The following is a 20,824-nucleotide window of genomic DNA, read 5'->3' on the forward strand; positions in this document are numbered from 1 at the left end:
AATCCTGAAAATGACTTAAAGGGATAGTTCACTTTGAAATTAAATTTTGGTATGTTTTAGCTTACCTCAAGGGCATCCAAGATGTAGGTGTCTTTGTTTCCGCAGTAGTTTCAATTTTGATATTTTTAGGTCAAATTGTTCTTGTCTGTCAGTCATATAAAGCAGGTCTATGGTCACTATCTGAAAGAGCATGCACAGAGTCCAAATTAAAACAATTCCCCATCGTCCAAATTAAACAATTCCCCATCGTAAGTACACATTGATGGCCTAAGACACGAAACGAGCGCTTCCTGGTGTGTGACGTGTGCGCTGTGGAGCCAGGCGAAAGTATAAACAAGGCTTTAGTCTGCGCAAGCGCACGAGAGATCACTTCCGGCGCTTGCGCAGACTAAGCCAGAACTTGGTTGTGTACAAGAGGTAAAAACGATATAAATACTGTTCGTTTTCTCACACAAACCGCTCGTTTCGTGTCTTAGGCCATCAATGTGTACTTACGATGGGGAATTGTTTAATTTGAACTTCTCTGTGCATGCTCTTTGAGACAGTGACCATAGACCTGCATTATATGACTGACAGACAAGAACGGTTTGACCTAAAAATATCAAAATTGAAACTACTGCGGAAACAAAGACACCTACATCTTGGATGCCCTTGAGGTAAGCTAAAACATACCAAAATTGAATTTCAAAGTGAACTATCCCTTTAACTTTCTTTAAGAAGAAAAATTCTCTTGATTTTGGTCTTAAATGTGGACTCGACATGTTTTCATGAGATTAATTTTTTCCTTCCATCCCTTTCCTACAGGCACGGCATCTCACATCCAGGCCATTACATATTTCTTCAGGGAGTCATCTGACCTGGAAGACCTTCACTCTTAGTGTGTTTTCCTCCTCAGTATCGGGGTCATCAGTGGCTAGCTTGTTGTCTTTGACAGAGCACACCTGTGATGAGCCTGTTTACACCAAGGGCATCGAGACTCTGAGCGTACAAGAATCCGATTCTGATTCTTCATCATCAGAATGTAGGTCACAATGGTCAACCTTCATGCATGAATCTTTCTGATTATGTGAGCTCTTCATAGTTCCATGATGTTTTAAGCAGCTAAGGCAGACAAGAAGATGCCACAATCTATGAAATGCTGTTGACTGACACAGACAGTTTTGAGTTTGTAGAAACCTATAATGGAAGTCTAGCTATCAAGTGGACATGCACCACAAGTAAATTTATTAAACTTTTTGAAAAGTATGCCCATAACATTTACATAGCATAATATTTAATACATTCAACTTTTCTGGAGTCTAGTTATAATGACTTTATCTTATAAAATGGATAGTTTGCGCTTAAACGTACAGTATGTAATTTTTTCGCCGCTAGGGGTCGCTAACTTCTTTACAATAACAAAGGCGTAGTTTGATGACGCAACATTTGCTAAGAATTATGGATCTTGTCATCAACGTCAAGCCGACTGATCTAATAATGTTTATGGATGAGTGTGGCGAGCAGGACGAGGTCGAGGGCCGTGGGAGGACGGCGCGAGATCGGTGGCGTAATTGTGATGAGCTACACCTGTGAGACGCACCGGTCTCGCATCTCTCACGGAGGAGCGGAGGCATAAAGGAGGAGCGACGACAGTGAAGAGCGAGAGAGGACAGGCCTGTGTTTTAGTTCATGTTTTGTTTTTGTTTTCTGTTTGGTGTTGCCAGCAGTCGTCCGTGAGGGGCTGCTGGCTTTTACTTTCATTTTGTATTTGTTTTATTTTGATTAAATATGTTTGAATGTCCGCCGGTTCCCGCCTCCTTCTTCCCATAACATCTAAACCTCGTTACACTGGTGCCGAAACCCGGGAAGAGGGAGGGACACGCTGTCGGAGAGCCCTCGCTGCTGGGAGGAATCGCGGTGCTGAGGAGGTCGGGCAGCACGAGGGAGCGTCGGCCGCCGATTGCTGCCCGAGGCGATGGTGCTGGAGCGATGGAAGATCTGGTGGGACAGAGAGCTCGACACCGTGCTCCTGGATCGAGGAGGGGTGGCTGCCGTCAAGAGGGAGCGGAGGAGTCGCTCCCGTTCGCCGTGGGCCGGAGCCTGTTGCCGTCGGCCATGATGGGGGCGGAGCAGGGAACGGGAAACTCGCTGCCGGCTGCCCTCGAGAGGAGTCACCGCCGGCCGCCAGGAGGAGGAAGGGCGTCGAGCCGTCCCCCAACGAATGTCCAGTACCATCGCATGGCACCGCGAGTGACTCTCAGCTGGTTGAGGACCGAGCGGCAGTGTGTCCGGGAACCGGATCAAGAATTTTTTTTTTTTTCCTCTCTCCCCTCTCTCGTCTCTGTCGCTCCTCATGCTTCCGTCTCCTGTACTCTCGCCTCGTCTGTCCATACCCCCAGGTACCGCAGCCGCCGTGATCGGTCCCCCCGGGGAGGGGGGGAGGGGGAGTAGGCGCAGCCTCGGTGGTACCCCCCGGCCTGCGAGGGGCGATGGGGGTATGTGGTGAGCAGGACGAGGTCGAGGGCCGTGGGAGGACGGCGCGAGATCGGTGGCGTAATTGTGATGAGCTACACCTGTGAGACGCACCGGTCTCGCATCTCTCACGGAGGAGCGGAGGCATAAAGGAGGAGCGACGACAGTGAAGAGCGAGAGAGGACAGGCCTGTGTTTTAGTTGATGTTTTTGTGTCTGTTTGTGTTGCCAGCAGTCGTCCGTGAGGGGCTGCTGGCTTTTACTTTCATTTTTGTATTTGATTATTTATTTATTAAAATCTTTAAATGTTCGCCGGTTCCCGCCTCCTTCTTCCCGTACCAACAAACCTCGTTACACTGGTGCCGAAACCCGGGAAGAGGGAGGGACACGCTGTCGGAGAGCCCTCGCTGCTGGGAGGAATCGCGGTGCTGAGGAGGTCGGGCAGCACGAGGGAGCGTCGGCCGCCGATTGCTGCCCGAGGCGATGGTGCTGGAGCGATGGAAGATCTGGTGGGACAGAGAGCTCGACACCGTGCTCCTGGATCGAGGAGGGGTGGCTGCCGTCAAGAGGGAGCGGAGGAGTCGCTCCCGTTCGCCGTGGGCCGGAGCCTGTTGCCGTCGGCCATGATGGGGGCGGAGCAGGGAACGGGAAACTTGCTGCCGGCTGCCCTCGAGAGGAGTCACCGCCGGCCGCCAGGAGGCGGAAGGGCGTCAAGCCGTCCCCCAACGAATGTCCAGTACCATCGCATGGCACCGCGAGTGACTCTCAGCTGGTTGAGGACCGAGCGGCAGTGTGTCCGGGAACCGGATCAAGAATTTTTTTTTTTCCTCTCTCCCCTCTCTCGTCTCTGTCGCTCCTCATGCTTCCGTCTCCTGTACTCTCGCCTCGTCTGTCCATACCCCCAGGTACCGCAGCCGCCGTGATCGGTCCCCCCGGGGAGGGGGGGAGGGGGAGTAGGCGCAGCCTCGGTGGTACCCCCCGGCCTGCGAGGGGCGATGGGGGTATGTGGCGAGCAGGACGAGGTCGAGGGCCGTGGGAGGACGGCGCGAGATCGGTGGCGTAATTGTGATGAGCTACACCTGTGAGACGCACCGGTCTCGCATCTCTCACGGAGGAGCGGAGGCATAAAGGAGGAGCGACGACAGTGAAGAGCGAGAGAGGACAGGCCTGTGTTTTAGTTCATGTTTTGTTTTTGTTTTCTGTTTGGTGTTGCAAGCAGTCGTCCGTGAGGGGCTGCTGGCTTTTACTTTCATTTTGTATTTGTTTTATTTTGATTAAATATGTTTGAATGTCCGCCGGTTCCCGCCTCCTTCTTCCCATAACATCTGAATCTCGTTACAATGAGTAAATACATTGATGTTTTTATCATGACTGTGATATGAAGCAGTTCGGGATTGCTAAGAGACAGCTATCAGCTCCACACGCAACACGAGTCCCGTGGATATAAAAGGAATATGGACATATCATTCTACCGAACTACACGCAAGAGCAGAATGCTTGCTTGCCATGGTCCATAACAGTAGCGTAGACAGGAATCACAATGTGGGTGGGCCCAGAGAAAATCAGGTGGGCACAGCCTAAAATGCATCTGTTATCAAAATAGGCCAACACAACTACACCTGCTTGAATACACCACAGTTTAATCAGAGCACAAGCATGTAAGTCATCATAAGCAGTGTTAATAAAGAACAGAACGATAAGAACAGCATTTCCACTGCGCGCGGCCAGGCCACACCACACACACACGCGCATCTGACAGATGCGAAACAACATCATCAAATCAGCAGCAGGACAGTAGTGGACAGTGTGTAAAAAACAAAAACAATGCTTGGTCATAGTCTGGCTCAGCGGCCACATAAACCACGTTATATAAACAACATTGACTAGGCAACTACATAAACGTAGATTGGCTTACTTTTGATGACTAGCTTATAACAGGAGACGACGGGGCTGGGGGTCGCACACAGTTTTAAATTCGAACACATTATTCTCTGAGTGTACACACACCGGCGGTGTCTGTCCGCTGCGCCCAGCAACGGCTCAGGACCTTGTTCAAAATCTTGCCGCGTCACAGAGCGCTATTTACATAGTTTTATATTAAATTTACATTTATTTGTCTCAAATCGTAGTTAATGAATCTGACTTCACCCTGGGCTGCAATATACGTTTAGTTTTATATTCATGTACAGAAATCAGCTGCTTGAATTAAATTTGCTGACATTATCGGATTTTCAGGTGAGAGTTGTCCTAGACGCGGCGCTGCGCGTCCAGTGTGCGACCCCCTTAAGAGTTGAACACTGCAATGATTTCGTTATAGTCCAACGATTCAGTCAATTCTCCTGAACATCTGCATTATCTTCCTCCTGTGGTGGCTGGTGGCCGTGGTCTTTTTGACACAAACTTGTTGCTCTGTTTCATTTTAGTTTAACATAACGTTCCTTAGCTAAACTTCAGTGTCCCTCTGTGAAATGTGCTCGTCGTTGTGAAGGGGGGATGGGCTGTTCGCAATCATCCGAGTCTGCGCGCTACGCGGGCATTTCGTCATCACCATGACAACCAAACAAGAATCAAGAAACATTAAGATTTATTTTTATAGGTCAAAATTGTTATAATCGCAACATAATTTCCTAGGCTACCTTGTGAGGCCACTGAGTGACTAGATGGGCCTGACTGACAGGTGGGTGGGCCCAGGCCCACCCAGGCCCACCCGTAGCTACGCGACTCCATAATGTTTGAACGAAACAACAACAGCGTGCAAATAGACACTGCGAACTAATGTTGTCCACGTCTGTCGCCTTGGTTACTATCAGAGGGCTCTGGTTCATAGCTCTGGTTGCTATGGCAGTACGAGCGGAAACCAGGGACAACGCGGATATGACGCCATTGACGGCGACAAAGCGGAAATAAAGAAACGGGACGTGTCTTCAAATTAAATTACAAATTTCTCCTGGTTTGAAAGTTGTTGGAAACAGTCGGGATAATGTAAGTACACAACTAATTAATGACAGTTAATTTATGATTGTCAGTTCTGACAGATTGAGAACAGGAAGAAAGATAGGATTTAAGTTGACAAGCTCTATTAAAAAATGAAATTATTTAAATTTTTCATGAGAGACTTTTTTTTTTTTACATAAAAAAATGCATGTCCGTTTTACAGTGTAATTATACATTTAAGTACTGAGTAATAGTAATTAACTACATTTACTTACTATAGGGTTAGGGTTGGGAATAGGTTGGTTTAGGGCTAGTTGCAAGTAATTTATAGTTATTACTACAGTAACTACATGTAACAAGGACACTGTAAAATAAAGGGTTACCAAGAAATCTTACTGACCCTTAAACTTTTGAATGGTAGTGTGTAACCAGAGACAAGTCGTTCCACCTCAAAAGTATTATTTAGACAAATATACAACAAAAGTAGTCGTTTTAAATTTTAAAAACATGCAAGTGCTTTAACCAAAATACAGTTTACACATTTTTGCGTTTAACCCTCAGCTTGCTCCATAGGCTGCCATTGTTAGTGCAAAACACCTAGGGACAAATCGAGATACTATTCCGAAGCAATTTACAACACGACACAGCTGCTGTGAAATTGATACAGATAAACACACTCATTGATTCACAGCCTGAGTGACTTTCACTGGTGTCTGGTTCTTGATGGGTGGAGCACAAAACGAGAGTTATCTGTTTTCCATCTCACTGCCAACTGAACTGTCACTTGTCTTGCTCACACAATCACATGTAGCACATTGTCATGGCAACAGTGCATGCCATCATCATCATCATCATCATCATGCACTTCAGTGCTGTGCTGTTTGGTTCACAGGACAAAGAAAGACTAAACAAAATCCATCAGATTTGGATTTTAGGCTTGACATGGGCACTTTTAGGAAAGCTCTTTGGTGTGGATGATTGCTTCATTTCTATACCCTGTGATTCTTCGATAGTTTGTGAGTGCAAATATGTCTCTCCTCTCTGTGCTCTCCTTCCCTGGGTTTTAAAATGCTTGTGTCGGCTATGCCCCAGATGCTGTTTTTGCTCCCGTAGCGGTTTGGGCCCCACCGTGCGACAGGGGATGAATGCACACTATAGGTGTCCTCTATTTTTGCCTGAAGACTCTGTAGACCCCACAGAGTAGATCAGAGAGAAGTACTGACCCCCGATGAAAGCTTAAGCTCTGCGAAACTGCCTTTGTTTTCTCACAGTCTTTACTGTTTAGTTCGTTCCCTATAAAAGGAATCAAAAGGCCTAATAAAGCCTCTTTCGGCCGTGCCAATTAATCGAGCCTGAGACTAATCCAAACCGATTTAAGAGTGAAATCCAAGAGCTGGACTCTGAAGATATCCCTCTTTACTGAAGTTTTATTGTTACCGGTTTAATTGGTTTTGGGATAAAACCTGCTGTATGAGGATGTATTTGAGAATAATCAGTGATGGGAAGAATCAGTGTGAGCAGTCATTATTTATTATGCAAGCTTATATAGACATGATTAATCTCCCAATTTAATAAGTCTATATATTATTAATAGATAATAAATCCTGAGTACTGAAAATGACATCTTTATGGTTTGTATTTATGAGGCATGAAACCAGCCAATTTATTCAAGAGTTATGTCTTTTTTCATCTGTCTCCAACAGCATCCTAGTTTATTTTATGTAATGAAAATATTCATTTTTACTCAAGATTTATATGTTTTGTCTAAGTTAATGAAGTGTTGTATTTGAGGGAGATTATATTTTCATGGTGATAAATCTATTTGAATGCTTATTAAATGAATACAGAGACTGAATGAAGGTTAATTTCTGCTGTCATCTTCTGTTTACATAGAGGCGGGTCATAATTTTAGTGTGTGAAATATCAATCGCCCAGCAGAGGGCGTGCTTGGATCATTTACACACCGATGCCACTTCTTGTTAAAAAATGAAACGTGTGTGTGTGTGTGTGTGTATATATATATATATATATATATATATATATATATATATATATATATATATATATATATATATATATATATATGGATATATATGGCAATGGAACTTGTACATAACAATTGTCATGACTGGAATATTATTTTGCCTCTTTGAAAAACTTGTATTTATGATGTAAATTGTGTTTATATGTGTGTGTTTCAGATCTCCAGAAGTTCCTTCAAGAATTGTGGAGTGTTTTTTTTTAACCCAGCTGTGATTCTGATAACCAACTCACCTCCGCTTCAGACAGGTGAACTAGCACAGCAGACAACTATTATTATACTATATTAAGGGGCACCAGTCACATGTAATTTGTAAAAAAAATATATATTCAGGGGTGCAAACAGCGCGCTTTTCGGCGCCTCCCGCTTTTTTCACGTCAGATTGGGTGACTTGTGTGAATCGTGCAGATCCGAAGTTTTTTTTTTTAGGGGGGGGGGGGGGGGGTTGAGAGGGTTTGATTATAATTTAACCAACAGTAATTCTGGATTGCGTCCACCAACAAGTAAATAGGAAATAAGCGAATCAGAACACTGCGCGCCAAACCAGCAGTATGTGCGCAAGCGTGAACCGCTAGTGTTTCTGTCTCACTCTGGATCTGCCACTGCACCACATTTCTCTCTGCGTGGCGTGGAGTGCCCGTTTTTATGTCGGCTCTCATGTTAACTGGTTAGAGCTTGTGTTAGAGCACAATGCCTGCGTGACACACACACTTCTCGAGCCGCGCCGAAACCGCGTGCTAGAAATAGAACCGCAACCGACGCCTATTTTTCACGCGACACGCAAGAGTGTTGGAAGTTTTCAGACAAAATAGAAGGTGCAAATACATATTAATAAATCACATTTTGATGCTTGAAAGTCTCTCGGTTTTGACAAATGCATATATAATTGTAATTTAAAAAATAGGCCTAATTATCGATTTTCAAATATTGCCCCTGTCAATAGGCCTACAGAACGAAATATTCTGTAGCCTATTTTGTCGTCAATACTGCCGACGTTGTCTTTGCTGTATCAGGCTATATATATTATGTTTAACATCCAAATGTAGATGGTCTGTCGGCGCACAGCCACGCAGTCGCAGACAGCACGTGAAGTTCGTGAACACCGAATTCCCTTTTCTTTCTTATCTATTAATTTGTGTTTGAACAGACATGTGCTCGAAAAAATAAGCCAGTGTCCGTCTCAACGAGTTTCCCCGTAAACGCAGTCAGAATAAAACGGATGCGTGTCATATTAGATACGTGCATTCGTCTTAAAGGGACAGCACCCAATATACCTGCAGCTGTTTGTGTCACCAAAGTTAATCAAACAACAAAAGAGAAAGAGAAAAATCACGTTTTGTCAAAAGATAAACTGTATTAATACTTAATACAGTTAATTTACCTGAAAAACATAAAGCACTGCTTTATTTCTCGTGTATTTGTGTTTTATTGTATTTATATTTGTATTTTGTTTATTAGTTTCTATGCAGATGCACTATGCCTACCCTACACAATTACCCCAATCATCCTAGAATTATTAATTCTTTACAAAAAGAGCTATTCAAATCATCAGGTGAAATTGTTTTCAGGAAGTAGCAGTAAAGCAAGAAGAAGAAGTGCAAGATAGTTTTTCTAAATTTCATTTGACTCTATGTGCCTATAGGGGTGGGTTGGGGATGGTGGCAATGTAGTATCTGGATATTTGCTGCGGGACGAGGGCTTCGATTACCTCTCTCTTTTTTGACCATACATGTGTTTGCACCCCTGTATATTATTAAATGTTAATTTGGTGACACTTTACATTAGGGTCCATTTCTCACTATTATGACTTTTGACTCCTAATTACTGCTTATTAATAGTTGATAAGTTTAGTTAGTGGGTTAGAATAAGTGATGTAGAATATGGTCATGCAGAATAAGGCATTAAAATGTGCTTTATAATTACTAATAAACAGCCAATATCCTCCTAGTAATATGCATGCTAATAAGCATATAGTTAATAGTGAGAACTGGACCCTAAACTAAACCGTTAATTTAATAATAGCATAAATTGATTGCAGTCATCTGTAGTTGCATGTAATGGCTGATGTAATTTTGTCGGTTATCATATCATCTGATCGGCATGTGAGAATGTGATGAATGTGATGACCCCTGATTGCTGTGATGTGTTTATTGTGGGATTTCATGTGACCAATTGTCTCCATTATGAAACAGCAATACAGTCAAAGTCCATCCTGAGGCCAAGCAAAACACAGATGGAGCGAAGACAGTGTCTCAGAGAGTGATGAGGTTTGTTTGCTGTTCCCAGAACTCCTATGCTATGAATTATGATATTGTGACCGTTGGCAACACAAGAAATTACCAAAAATGATCAGGCCATTTTAACCCACTTCAATGTCACATAATCCTTCAGAAATCATTATAATACACAACAGATTATATTTTGTCACAAATAAATACCCCACAGTAATCATAAAAGCTGCAGATCTGTTGATGATGAACCTTACATATTAACTTTGTATAATGTCATTTTTTTTCTGTAATATTGCTCATTTGTTCCTAACAAGGTCTTGCCCTGTGACTCATCCACATATCAAGCCATAGTACAGCTGTGGGCCTTTTGCATTGACCTTTATTTTCATACACTCCACCTACTAAATAGTATGGAAGCTTGTTTTCCGCCACAAAATAAAAAAAAAAAAAGATAATTGCGACTTTTTATCTCACAATTGCGAGTTTACATCTCGCAATTCTGACTTTATTTCTCAGAATTGCGAGATATAAAGTCAGAATTGCGTGAAATAAAGTCAGAATTCTGAGATATAAAGTCAGAATTGCGAGATATAAAGTCAGAATTCTGAGATATAAAGTCAGAATTGCGTGATATATAGTCGCAATTGCGAGAAAAAAAGTCAGAATTCTGACTTTATAACACGCAATTGTGACTTTATTTCACGCAATTCTGACTTTATATCTCGCAATTCTGACTTTATATCTCAGAATTCTGACTTTATAACACGCAATTGCGACTTTAAAACACGCAATTCTGACTTTATATCTCGCAATTCTGAGAAATAAAGTCAGAATTGCGAGATGTAAACTCGCAATTGTGAGATAAAAAGTCGCAATTATCTTTTTTTTTTTTTATTTTGTGGCGGAAACAAGCTTCCATAAATATGCTATATATAACAGACGATGTAAACCACACATATCAGTGTGCAAGAGTCTTCCTCCTTCATCTCCTGTCTAAACTGTTGTGCAAAAGTGTGCAGACATGTGTGTCGTCCCAGCTTAAACTGCTCCATAGATTTACTGTAACTGTCCAATCCTCATGCTGTACATTGTACATCCCTCACATGTGTACTGCCCATGCAAAGGCACCTTTGTTGTGTACAGAATGATATTTCTATTATATTTCACTTCATTCCTACCTTTGTTTTATTAGTTCTGCTGTGAGAGGAAGCTCTGCCACTACTCAACTCATCCACCAGAAGAAAGCCATGATGGATGGGATAAAGGCATCTTTTGTGGACAAAGCAGAAGAGTTAAAACTTAATTTATCTGATGTTCTGGCCCACTGTGCCAAGTAAGTTATTTTTTCATGGGGAACCACACCGGTGAAAGTGCAATCTTTGTTTTATGATTGTTTCTTTAACTGTATAACACACTTTTATATAGTTTTCAAACTGAAACTAAAGTTTAAAAAAATGACAGAAAAATGGTAACATCTAAATAAAGTCAAGTAAAAATTATTATTCCACATCACTGAATCAAACCTTAATACATTCATTTATACCAACAAAAATAATTTTATTAATTAAAAAAAAATTGCCACTTTTTACTGTGTAGTTTATTTCATTCGTCTTCTAAAATGTTCAATAATGGATGTAGATACAATACATATAATTTAATGCCTAAATACACCTGTTACATACAGGTTAAATAAGTTTTACTTAAACAATAAAATAAAAGTTTACTGAAATAAAATAAAACATAAAAAACATACTTATTTCATTTCATCTCTTTGTCAGAACAACATTTCTCTTTTAATTTAGTTTAACTTGATGTATTAAAAGAAAAATTTAAATAACTAATATTTTTATGATGGATTTTCATATTTTAAGATTGAAGATCTAGGATAAGGGTAAAACAATAAAAATTTGTATTAACTAACATGAACTAACAATGAGCAATACATTTGTTACAGTATTTATTAAACTTTGTTAATGTTAGTTAATAGAAATCCAATTTCTGTTCATTGATTATTCTTGTTAGTCCACAGTGCATTAACTAATGCTAACAAATATAACATTTGATTTTAACAATGTATTAGTAAATGTTGAAATTAACATTAACTAAGATTAATAAATGCTGTAGACGTATTGTTCATTCTTAGTTTAAAGTAGTTAACTAATGGAACCTCATTGTAAAGTGTTACCACGATTTTAATAAAAAACAACCCCTAGTACTGTGTGCCTGTAGTCGAAGAAATGTACAGAACGTTTAAAGAGCAAGAAAACTAATCAGTCTCGAAGACTGCATATCCAACCACAACAAAACAAGAAAAATTGTTATCTCAGCTATAACAACATAATATATGTAAATATCTCTCCTTTTGTCGTTTTCTCTCTTCTAGTAAGAGATGGGATTTTGGGGTCCAGAGATACCGTTCTCTTTGTAATATGGTGTCCGGTGGACGAATCCCTTCTGCTGTAACCTCCATAACCTCAGTGGCCTCTCCAAGAGCGCAAGACTCAAGACAGCACCGAGGATCCATACAGCACTCAGTGGTGCGTGTGTGTTCAGTGAATGTTTAATGGTCTGCATCAGTGCCAATCCTTTAGAGAACACGGATGCAAAACCACTTAATGTGCTGGTGTGTGTGTTTGTGTGTGTTAAATGTTAACGTGAATGACCCTACAGGATGCTTGCAGGTGCAAGAGTGTGTGTATGCATTCAACATTGCTGTTTACAATAACATCACACCAACAGTCCAGTCCGTGTGTGTGTGTCTCTACTGAAGGCTCTCAACGTTGCTCAGTAATCTGGCCCCCGTCAAACACTCGGACAGGAGGGTGGCACGTTTGCTGGAGAAGCTGAGTGGATTTACAGAAAGCCACACGCTGAGACTTCACCCACACAACTTCCTGAGGATCTTAAACTCACTCCAGCTGTGGGAGCTCTGCTGCCCGGATCTATGTGTGGCTTTAGAGGTACAAGACAGCTGACGTAGTTACGGAGCACTTTTAAAGTCACCATGAAATCAAAATGTATAATTCTTTTATTTTATGGAGATATATATTGCATTATTTATTATATATGATTTATCCTTGCACATCATTTTTACCTTATCTGATGTGTTTACTGCCATGAGGGTGGAACAACCCTCTCACATGACATAACAAGCCGCGTTTCCATTACCCTTTAAATTGCGCAAATTGAAATTGAGAATTGAAAATACGGCCAATGGAAACACGTCAATTTCGCAAAAACTCCCATTTATCACATAAAAAGTTTTTACGCTCGCATGAGTTGGTTTTTCAGGCAATTTGAAAAATAAATATTTCGCAAAACTGCAATGGAAAGTTTTTGCGCATTTACAGGTCACCTGACTTAGAAGGCGCGGCATGTTTGGACAGAATATGAGTTCTTTATTAAATTCATAAAAGACAAAAGAATTACAGGAATACCGGATTCTAAACCTCAAAGAAATGCCACAATCAAGACCTCGAAGCAGATATGAGGGAGAAACACGCAGAAACACCTCATATGTGCCGCTCTCAAGTATAAGGGTCTTTCCTTGCCATTAATGCTTGGAAAACACGCCTACATCTCCTTTGATTAATAATAATCAACACATTCTCACACCCAAGGCGTCACTTTTTGTCACTTTCAACCATGCTTCAATATCTGACGCTCAAAGCGCCCCCTAGCGTCCATATGTGACGCTTCGGTTATGGGTAGCTTTAGGCGTCATGTAACTGACGCTTTCGGAAGCGTCAATATTCGACGCACAAAGCGCCCCCTAGCGTCCATATGTGACGCTTCGGTTGGGTAGGTTTAGGTCTGTGGTAGGGTTATGCGTCTCAAATGGACGCTAAAGGCTGCTTTGAGCGTCAGATATTGAAGCATGGTTGAAAGTGTTAAAAAGTGACGCCTTGGGTATGAGAACGGTCTGTAATAATGGCTAGTGCAGTGGCAGGGATATACATAAACCTAATGTCCGTTGCCATGATTTTTGGAATGACTTATCGCATGAGGAAAAAATGAAGTTTTAGTCGCATAACATCAGTTAATGGAAATGCCGTCATTTCGCAATAGTTTTTTGTCGACATTTAGAAAAAATCGCAAAAGTTTTGCGCAAACCTGTAATGGAAACGCGCCTACAGTAATAGCAAAACAACCATCCAATCAATTCCAAATGGACCAAATCAAGTCCTGCCTTGGATATACGTCACAATATGAAAGAAAAGACTAATCACAACTTTCAAACAATCTGTTTCATGCTGACTTTAAATGTGATTATTTTACATTTTACTGTCACTCAATTTTCACTTCAGAGAACCAATTCGGTAAATACTATGGTTACAACATATCTGGGTCGTTTGCATTCTATAGTGGGCCGAAACTGCATTTACACACTTAAGACACACTTATAAATGTATGAATGTCTACATCAGATAACAAAATATCTTTGTAATAATATCTTTATTAATAACATTAATACTTTTATTCAGCATTTGTGACAGAAAAGCCATAGAAAATACAACAAAAGATTTCTATTTCAAATGAATGCTGTTCTTTTTAACTCACCTTTTCACCAATGAATCCTGGGAAAAGAATGCATCACAAAAATGTTTCCACAAAAATATTAAGCAGCAAAACTGTTTTAAACATCGATGAAATCAGCGTATTAGAAGGATTTCTGAAGGATCGTGTGACACTGAAGACTGGAGTAATGGCTGCACAGAAATACATTTCACTTTAAAATAATAAACTGTAATAATGTTTAACAATAGTACCGTTTACTGTATTGTTGATTAAATGAACGCAGCCTTGGTGAGCATTAGAGACTTCTTTCAAAAACATTATAAAATCTTCCAAACTCAGACTTTTAAATGGTGGTGTATATTAACAGATATACTCTTCAAAAGTTAATTGTCTTACATCTAATTAATGCTTTAAGTTATGCTTTAATATATCAACATAGACCGGTATAAGTTTAAGCTCCTATACGTAAATTCTTGCCACACATGAAAAACTGAGTTTATTACATAAAGAGTAGAAGGAGCTAATGAACTGTCAGCTGCAGTTATCTAGTCTTTCAGTGCAGTGGTCTCTTACTCTGACAGATTAACTGCATTTTCATCGGCAAGACTTTCTTTCAGATCAGCATGGCACTTCATTAGGCCTTTTATCTGTGTGCTAATGATCTTGTCAAGGATAAATACATCAAATCATTTTTATGAGGTCCTATCACCAGCTTGCTTCAAAAATATTAAGCCTCTTTAGCACACAAACCTCTTTTAGTTTCTGCTTCACTATGATTTTGCCCCCTACCAATAGCAACATGACTTACCTGGTTATTATGACCATTTTCTTGAAGTTTTTCTGCAAATTTTAAAGAGATACTTCACCCAAAAATCCTGTCAATGTTTACTCATCTTCATGTCACTGTTATTTTATTTTTTAGTTCAGGTTTAAAACAACATAAATGTGACAGAATTGTCATTTTATTTCTTTATTTACCCATTCTTTTAAAGTTGAACTAACACATTGTGGACAGTTGGCTGATTTTCCTTTAATCTAATGTGTGCATAATCATTTAAGTTTTAGATTTGAGGTTTCTCAGCTTCCCTAGCTATTCCTATCCTTTAATTGTGACTGCCAAAATGTTGCTGACCTCAGATCAAGTCCAGACAGGACGCCGGTAACAACCAGCCATTTGGGCTGTATAATGACAGATTATCCAGTGTGTAATAAGCTATTGTCAGGAACTGGGAGGTTAGGGTGCTAGAGGCTGGTAATTATGAGAAGTTCTCTTTTATCTTTCTCCCTGTATGTATCTCTTTCCCCCTGTTATTTGCAGATAGTGAGGCAGAATGTGGTAAAGATGCCCAAAGCAGAGTATGACTCATGGCTACACAACAGAATCAGCCAATCACAGACCACCAAGAGCACTACATACAACCTGTTATCGACATTTTTTAAATGCAATCAGGTGATCCCAGTAATATGTCACCCTAAAAATAAGAAAAAAATCTGAAATATTATAATATAATATTATAATATAGAAATACACAAATTTATATATATAAATATGTGTGTGTGTGTGTGTGTGTGTGTGTGTGTGTATGTGTGTGTGAGAGATATACATAAAATATAAGAATTGATATATAATTAATATCTAATATATAATAAAGAATTAATAATTATACTATTTATATAATTAAATTTGCATTAACTTTATTTTCATCATTAATTTTATTTAACTCATTTGAAAATACTTTTAAAAGTGCTCTTAATAATTACATTTATTAATAATTAATACATTATTAATAATTATGTTAATGTTAATAATTTATTAATAATTAATACATTTAAATGATTAAATTGTTTTAATAAGTAGATTCTTATTACTGTAATACTGTAATGCAGTCATCATACTGCATGGACAAGATGATACGAAAGATAATACAACAAATTCTGCCATGATGTATGAATATTTCATGACTTAAATAATTACTGTAATTTATAGTTTATGAGATTTTTAGCATTGCAGTGTCAGGAATTTGAAACTGAATTGTCAAGGGAAAAATGTCACAATGCAAATCATAATGACACAAAAAATAGTTTTTTTTTTTGTTAGTTTGTTTTTTTGATTTGGGGTGAAATATGACATGTTCTTGACAGGCTTTGTGAACTTTGCACCAGTTTTTTTTTTTTTTTTTTCCTATTAATTTCTATCAGTGTCTTTGTGCTCAGTTTTCATGTTCTATCCCTTTTCTGTTTGTTCCAAAGCACATTTGGATTACCGGTATGTCTCATGGGGTAATACATTTTCGGAGTAATTCTAGGAAGAGCTGTTTTTACTGCCTCTACTGTCACCCATGTGCTTCTTCTTTCAGTTGAATCAGTCGGCCAGCACAAATCCACCTCTAGTCTATACACTCAATACACTTGCTTCAGCTTGGCCATCAATGTTAGTCATGTGTTTGTTTGGGCCAAAGATTGTGACCATTAAGAATGTTTAAGAATATGTAGTGTGTGTGTGTGTGTGTGTGTGTGTGTGTGTGTGTGCGTGCGCATGTGTCTCATTCTTCCTGGCATAAAGACACAATTTGTCAAATAAACTGTCCCTGATAAAATGTCATGACCTGTGCGTTTGCCCTTTAAAATAAGCAGAATTTCAGGTGTAAAGCAGAATTTCTTATCCACCATGATAAGCTGTTCTATTTTTTCCCCTCAGTGGGAGAAACTCTGGGGTCAAAGTTCAGCCAGGAGGCCCATGGGTAAGTGCTGTTTTCCAGACATTTCTAGAATGCCTCAGCGTCTGTGTCCGGGACACATTTCCGCCTCTTTCAGAGCTCTTTCTGGGGATTGCATGATACTTTTCCTGTTCACAGAAACACTGGCTGTTGCAATATTTTATATGTTCAAAAGGAATGTGGCAGTTTAGCCACGTTACTTACAGTACATGCTTTTTCCAAGCACTTCTATTTGGGAGGCATGAGAGGAGACAGAAGGTTGTGTATGTGTAGACATGCGTTCCCTTGTTTATTTGTCTGTGTGAGTGTGCCGAGAAGCGAAGCATGCTTCACCACAGTCTTGTTTCTTTCAAACGAAAATTCAATATTTACCCTTCAGTTACCAGCAGCAGCTCTAATGTACACTGAACGGAAAGTTGACCGTCAGTCATGTGACACAATGAACTTTAAACTTTGTAATTCTATTTCATTTCTTATTCTTGATCTAAAAATAAATATGGTCTAATTATAAATAAATTCTACTTCAGATAAATGCTGTTCTTTTATCTATTCTGTATCACGGTTTCCACACGCACACACACACACAAAATAAGCAACAACTATTTTCAACATTGATAACAAGAAGAATGTTTCTCGAGCACCAAATCAGCATATTAGAATGATTTTTCAGGACTAAATTACATTTTCAAATATTTTCAAATAGAAAGCAGTTGCTGGAATAATATTTCACAATATTACTGTTTTTACTGTATTTTCGATTAAATAAATGCAGCCTTGATGAGCATAAGAAACTTTTTTCAAAAACATATAAGGCACATTTTTAGTGTGGCCAATTTTAGGAACCCACTTTTTAAATGATTAAAAACAAAACAAAGATTTTAGGAATTCCGATGCGTTATTGGAAAAGCCTGTCAGGCAACATTCCTGCAAAAATCGTTGTGACATCGTGATGGTCTTGACCTTTCTGATGGTGCGCGTCGCAGCCGTGATGTAAATACGACATCAGTGAGAACACTGTGACCCTCGAGGCATGACCTGCTACTGAAATACAACCTTTTTAAGAAATAAAAGGATATTGAATTGAAATTGCTTAGCGTAACCTGAAGTGACTGTGTGTATATAGTCATACATTAACACATTTTAATAGACATTTTATGGTCATCAGCTTCTAGAATATGACTTCAAAGTCCATTTTGTTTCAAACAATCCTACGCAGGATATAATTTTCCATGAGTTCAGTGACTGTGTTGTTATAGTCTGCACAATACCACACACTAACCGCAGTGAGTAGTCAAGTCAAGAGCAGAGGAAGCCAACATTTTCTGTGTAAAAGCATAAAATAGGACATGTTGTGTTTCAGTCTGAATGTTTGTGGTTTTGCGAGGGTCAATGATGATCATTCGGTTTCTGCAACCTTTATTTCAAACTGACAAGTTAGTCTGTTTGTGTGTTCCTGGTAGATTTAAGGAAGTTCATTCATTCATGCCCCAGCTAGAAAACCTGGTTTTTAATCTTTACAGGAAACGAACAATGTGTAATAATTCTTCCTACTTCCTTTAGTTGTCTAGTGCTGCAAGGCAACTTTGACTTACTTCTTAAAAGGTGAATAAACATGTGATTATGCACTATAATTCTGTATGTGAATTAAGATTATAGAGCTTTTGAATATTTGATTTAGATCAAGTGTTGTTCCTTGCCTTCTATTTGTTTGACTTTCACTACAAACTGCATATACAAAATACATACAATTTTCATACAATACAATACATACAATACAAAATTCACTACAAAATACATATAGATGTTAGCAAGATAACAATAGCAAGATAAATCTTATTTCAGTGTCTTGTCCAGTCATATACTGTAGGTGACAAAAACAATAGCCAACTAAAAATAGCTCAAACCAATCCTATAATCAATAAAACATTTTAATAATAATATATTTTATAGCCGCTTTCATGCATTTTAAAATTTCCTTCTATTTGTAGGTCTTCTTTGTGTAATGTGAGCAGTAGCATTAAATATTTTCCTTTAAATAAAATGCAAATATTAAGTTTATAGTTATTAAATATAAATTTGATTTTTTAGAAGCTGTTACAGTCTTCAAAATCATTCTAATATGCTGATTTGGGGCTCAGGTAATATTTCTTCTTATTATTAATGTTGATAACAGTTGTGCTGCTTAATATCTTTGTGGAGACCATGATACTTTTTTCAGGATTCTTTGATAAATAGAAAGTTCTAAAGATTGGTATTTATTTGAAATATTTTGTACATGTAACATTATAAATACCTTTACTGTAATTTTTGACCAATTTAATGTATCTTGTGTGTGTGTGTGTGTGTGTGTGTGTGTGTGTGTGTGTGTGTGTGTGTGTGTGTGTGTCCTCTGAAGGGTTATAAATGGTGTTCATATAATAATGCTTTTGAACATGTATTCTTGTCTTTATTAGTCATTCTAGCTGTTTAATAACATTAGCAAAGGTCAAAATCACAGAAACTCAATTATTAAAATTGCATAGCTTGCCATTGTTGTCTCAGCATGATGCAATCCCATGTACATAGGGATTAGGGGACGTAGTGGTTGATTGTTGTGCGGCTATAAACGTGTGATTTGATGATACGAGTTGTCATGTTCAGGAAATGAAACCATGGCAACAGCAGAATGTGGTTTAATCAGTCTTTCTACCTTTATCCGACAGCACGCTGCCTCAGCCATGAAATGGAAGGTATAATAGTTAAGGTCTTATAGTAGCTAAACGTTACTGGTTCAATCCCAACAGGGATCAAGATCAACACTCATGCAGTGCGGAATACATCCCTGGGTTGCTCCTGAGAGACTATTCTGTGTTGATTGTGGAGCAGCATTTGTAGAATCCATTGTGACACTCTAGCAAACAAACAAGTGGGCATAGGGAAATGTGCAGAAATTCATTTGTACAGAAATATTATATTATATTAATTATATTATATTATATATATAATTATAACATACTTATAACAATTATAATGTTTTACCAGTGGCCTTAAAGGTGTGGTTGGTTATGATTTCACTTTTCTAACTTTAGTTAGTGTGTAATGTTGCTGTTTGAGCATAAACAACATCTGCAAAGTTACAATGCTCAAAGTTCAAAGCAAAGGGAGATATTTGCTTTTAAAGAAATCGTTTTTTAAGGACTACAACAAACGGCTGGTAGGGAATACACAACATTCCTTTGGGTTAGTGACATCACCAACCCTATAATTTACATAAACCCCGCCCCCGAAACATGATTTATAGATTATCAAGACAGAATATGCTAATCAATGACTAGAAGATAACTACACATAAGCTACATAAATTCATCAACTAAAGATTCAGAAATGTCCTGTTTCTTCTACATGTTGTCAATTCTTCTTGAGTCTCTCCATCATTGTCTGAATCCGGTTTGAACATAAAAGGCTAAAAGTTTTAGAAATTTTCAGTGCCAGCTCTTGAAGCTCCGCCCCCTGTGCCGGGAGCAGCAGCTCATTTGCATTTAAAGGAACAGACACAAAACGGTGCGTTTTTGCTCACCCTCAAAAAGTGAGAATTTTAACATGCTATATAAAAATATCTGTGGGGTATTTTGAGCTAAAACTTCACATACACACTCTGGGGACATCAGAGACTTATTTTACATCTTGTGAAAAGGGCATTATACCACCCCTTTAACTTTACAGTGCTCTTAACATTGTGAAATAGACAAGGACAGTGTGAAAACTACAACAATATTCTAAAAACAGAAACATTTTTTCTTCACACACAGACGACAACATTGTCAAAACGATCCTCGTTCACACTAATCTGCTAAGACGATGACAAAAAAACGTTGTATTCTGGCCAGTAGTTCGCAATGTCATTTTGTAAAAATAAATAAATAATAATAATAATAATACGCATGCGCATGACGT

The 20,824-nt window shown here is 39.1% G+C and overlaps 1 protein-coding gene across 1 annotated transcript in view; it reads left to right on the forward strand.

The window, feature by feature from the left end:
• LOC308691340 (coiled-coil domain-containing protein 60-like) overlaps positions 1–13,324 on the forward strand; it is a gene marked incomplete at its 5' end in the record, with an annotated part of 30,653 nt that extends 17,329 nt beyond the window's left edge. The window contains 6 exons of the mRNA XM_081366416.1: positions 805–1,021; positions 7,586–7,673; positions 9,618–9,692; positions 10,849–10,989; positions 12,040–12,193; positions 12,427–13,324. Of these exons, the coding sequence (XP_081222542.1) occupies positions 805–1,021; positions 7,586–7,629 (261 nt within the window). The 3' untranslated portion in view covers positions 7,630–7,673; positions 9,618–9,692; positions 10,849–10,989; positions 12,040–12,193; positions 12,427–13,324. The remainder of the gene's footprint in view (positions 1–804; positions 1,022–7,585; positions 7,674–9,617; positions 9,693–10,848; positions 10,990–12,039; positions 12,194–12,426) is intronic.
• Positions 13,325–20,824: the final 7,500 nt, after the last annotated feature.

The sequence above is a fragment of the Scardinius erythrophthalmus genome, assembly GCF_964197995.2.
Source record: "Scardinius erythrophthalmus genome assembly, chromosome: 5".
In the NCBI taxonomy this organism is placed as follows: Eukaryota; Metazoa; Chordata; class Actinopteri; order Cypriniformes; family Leuciscidae; genus Scardinius; species Scardinius erythrophthalmus.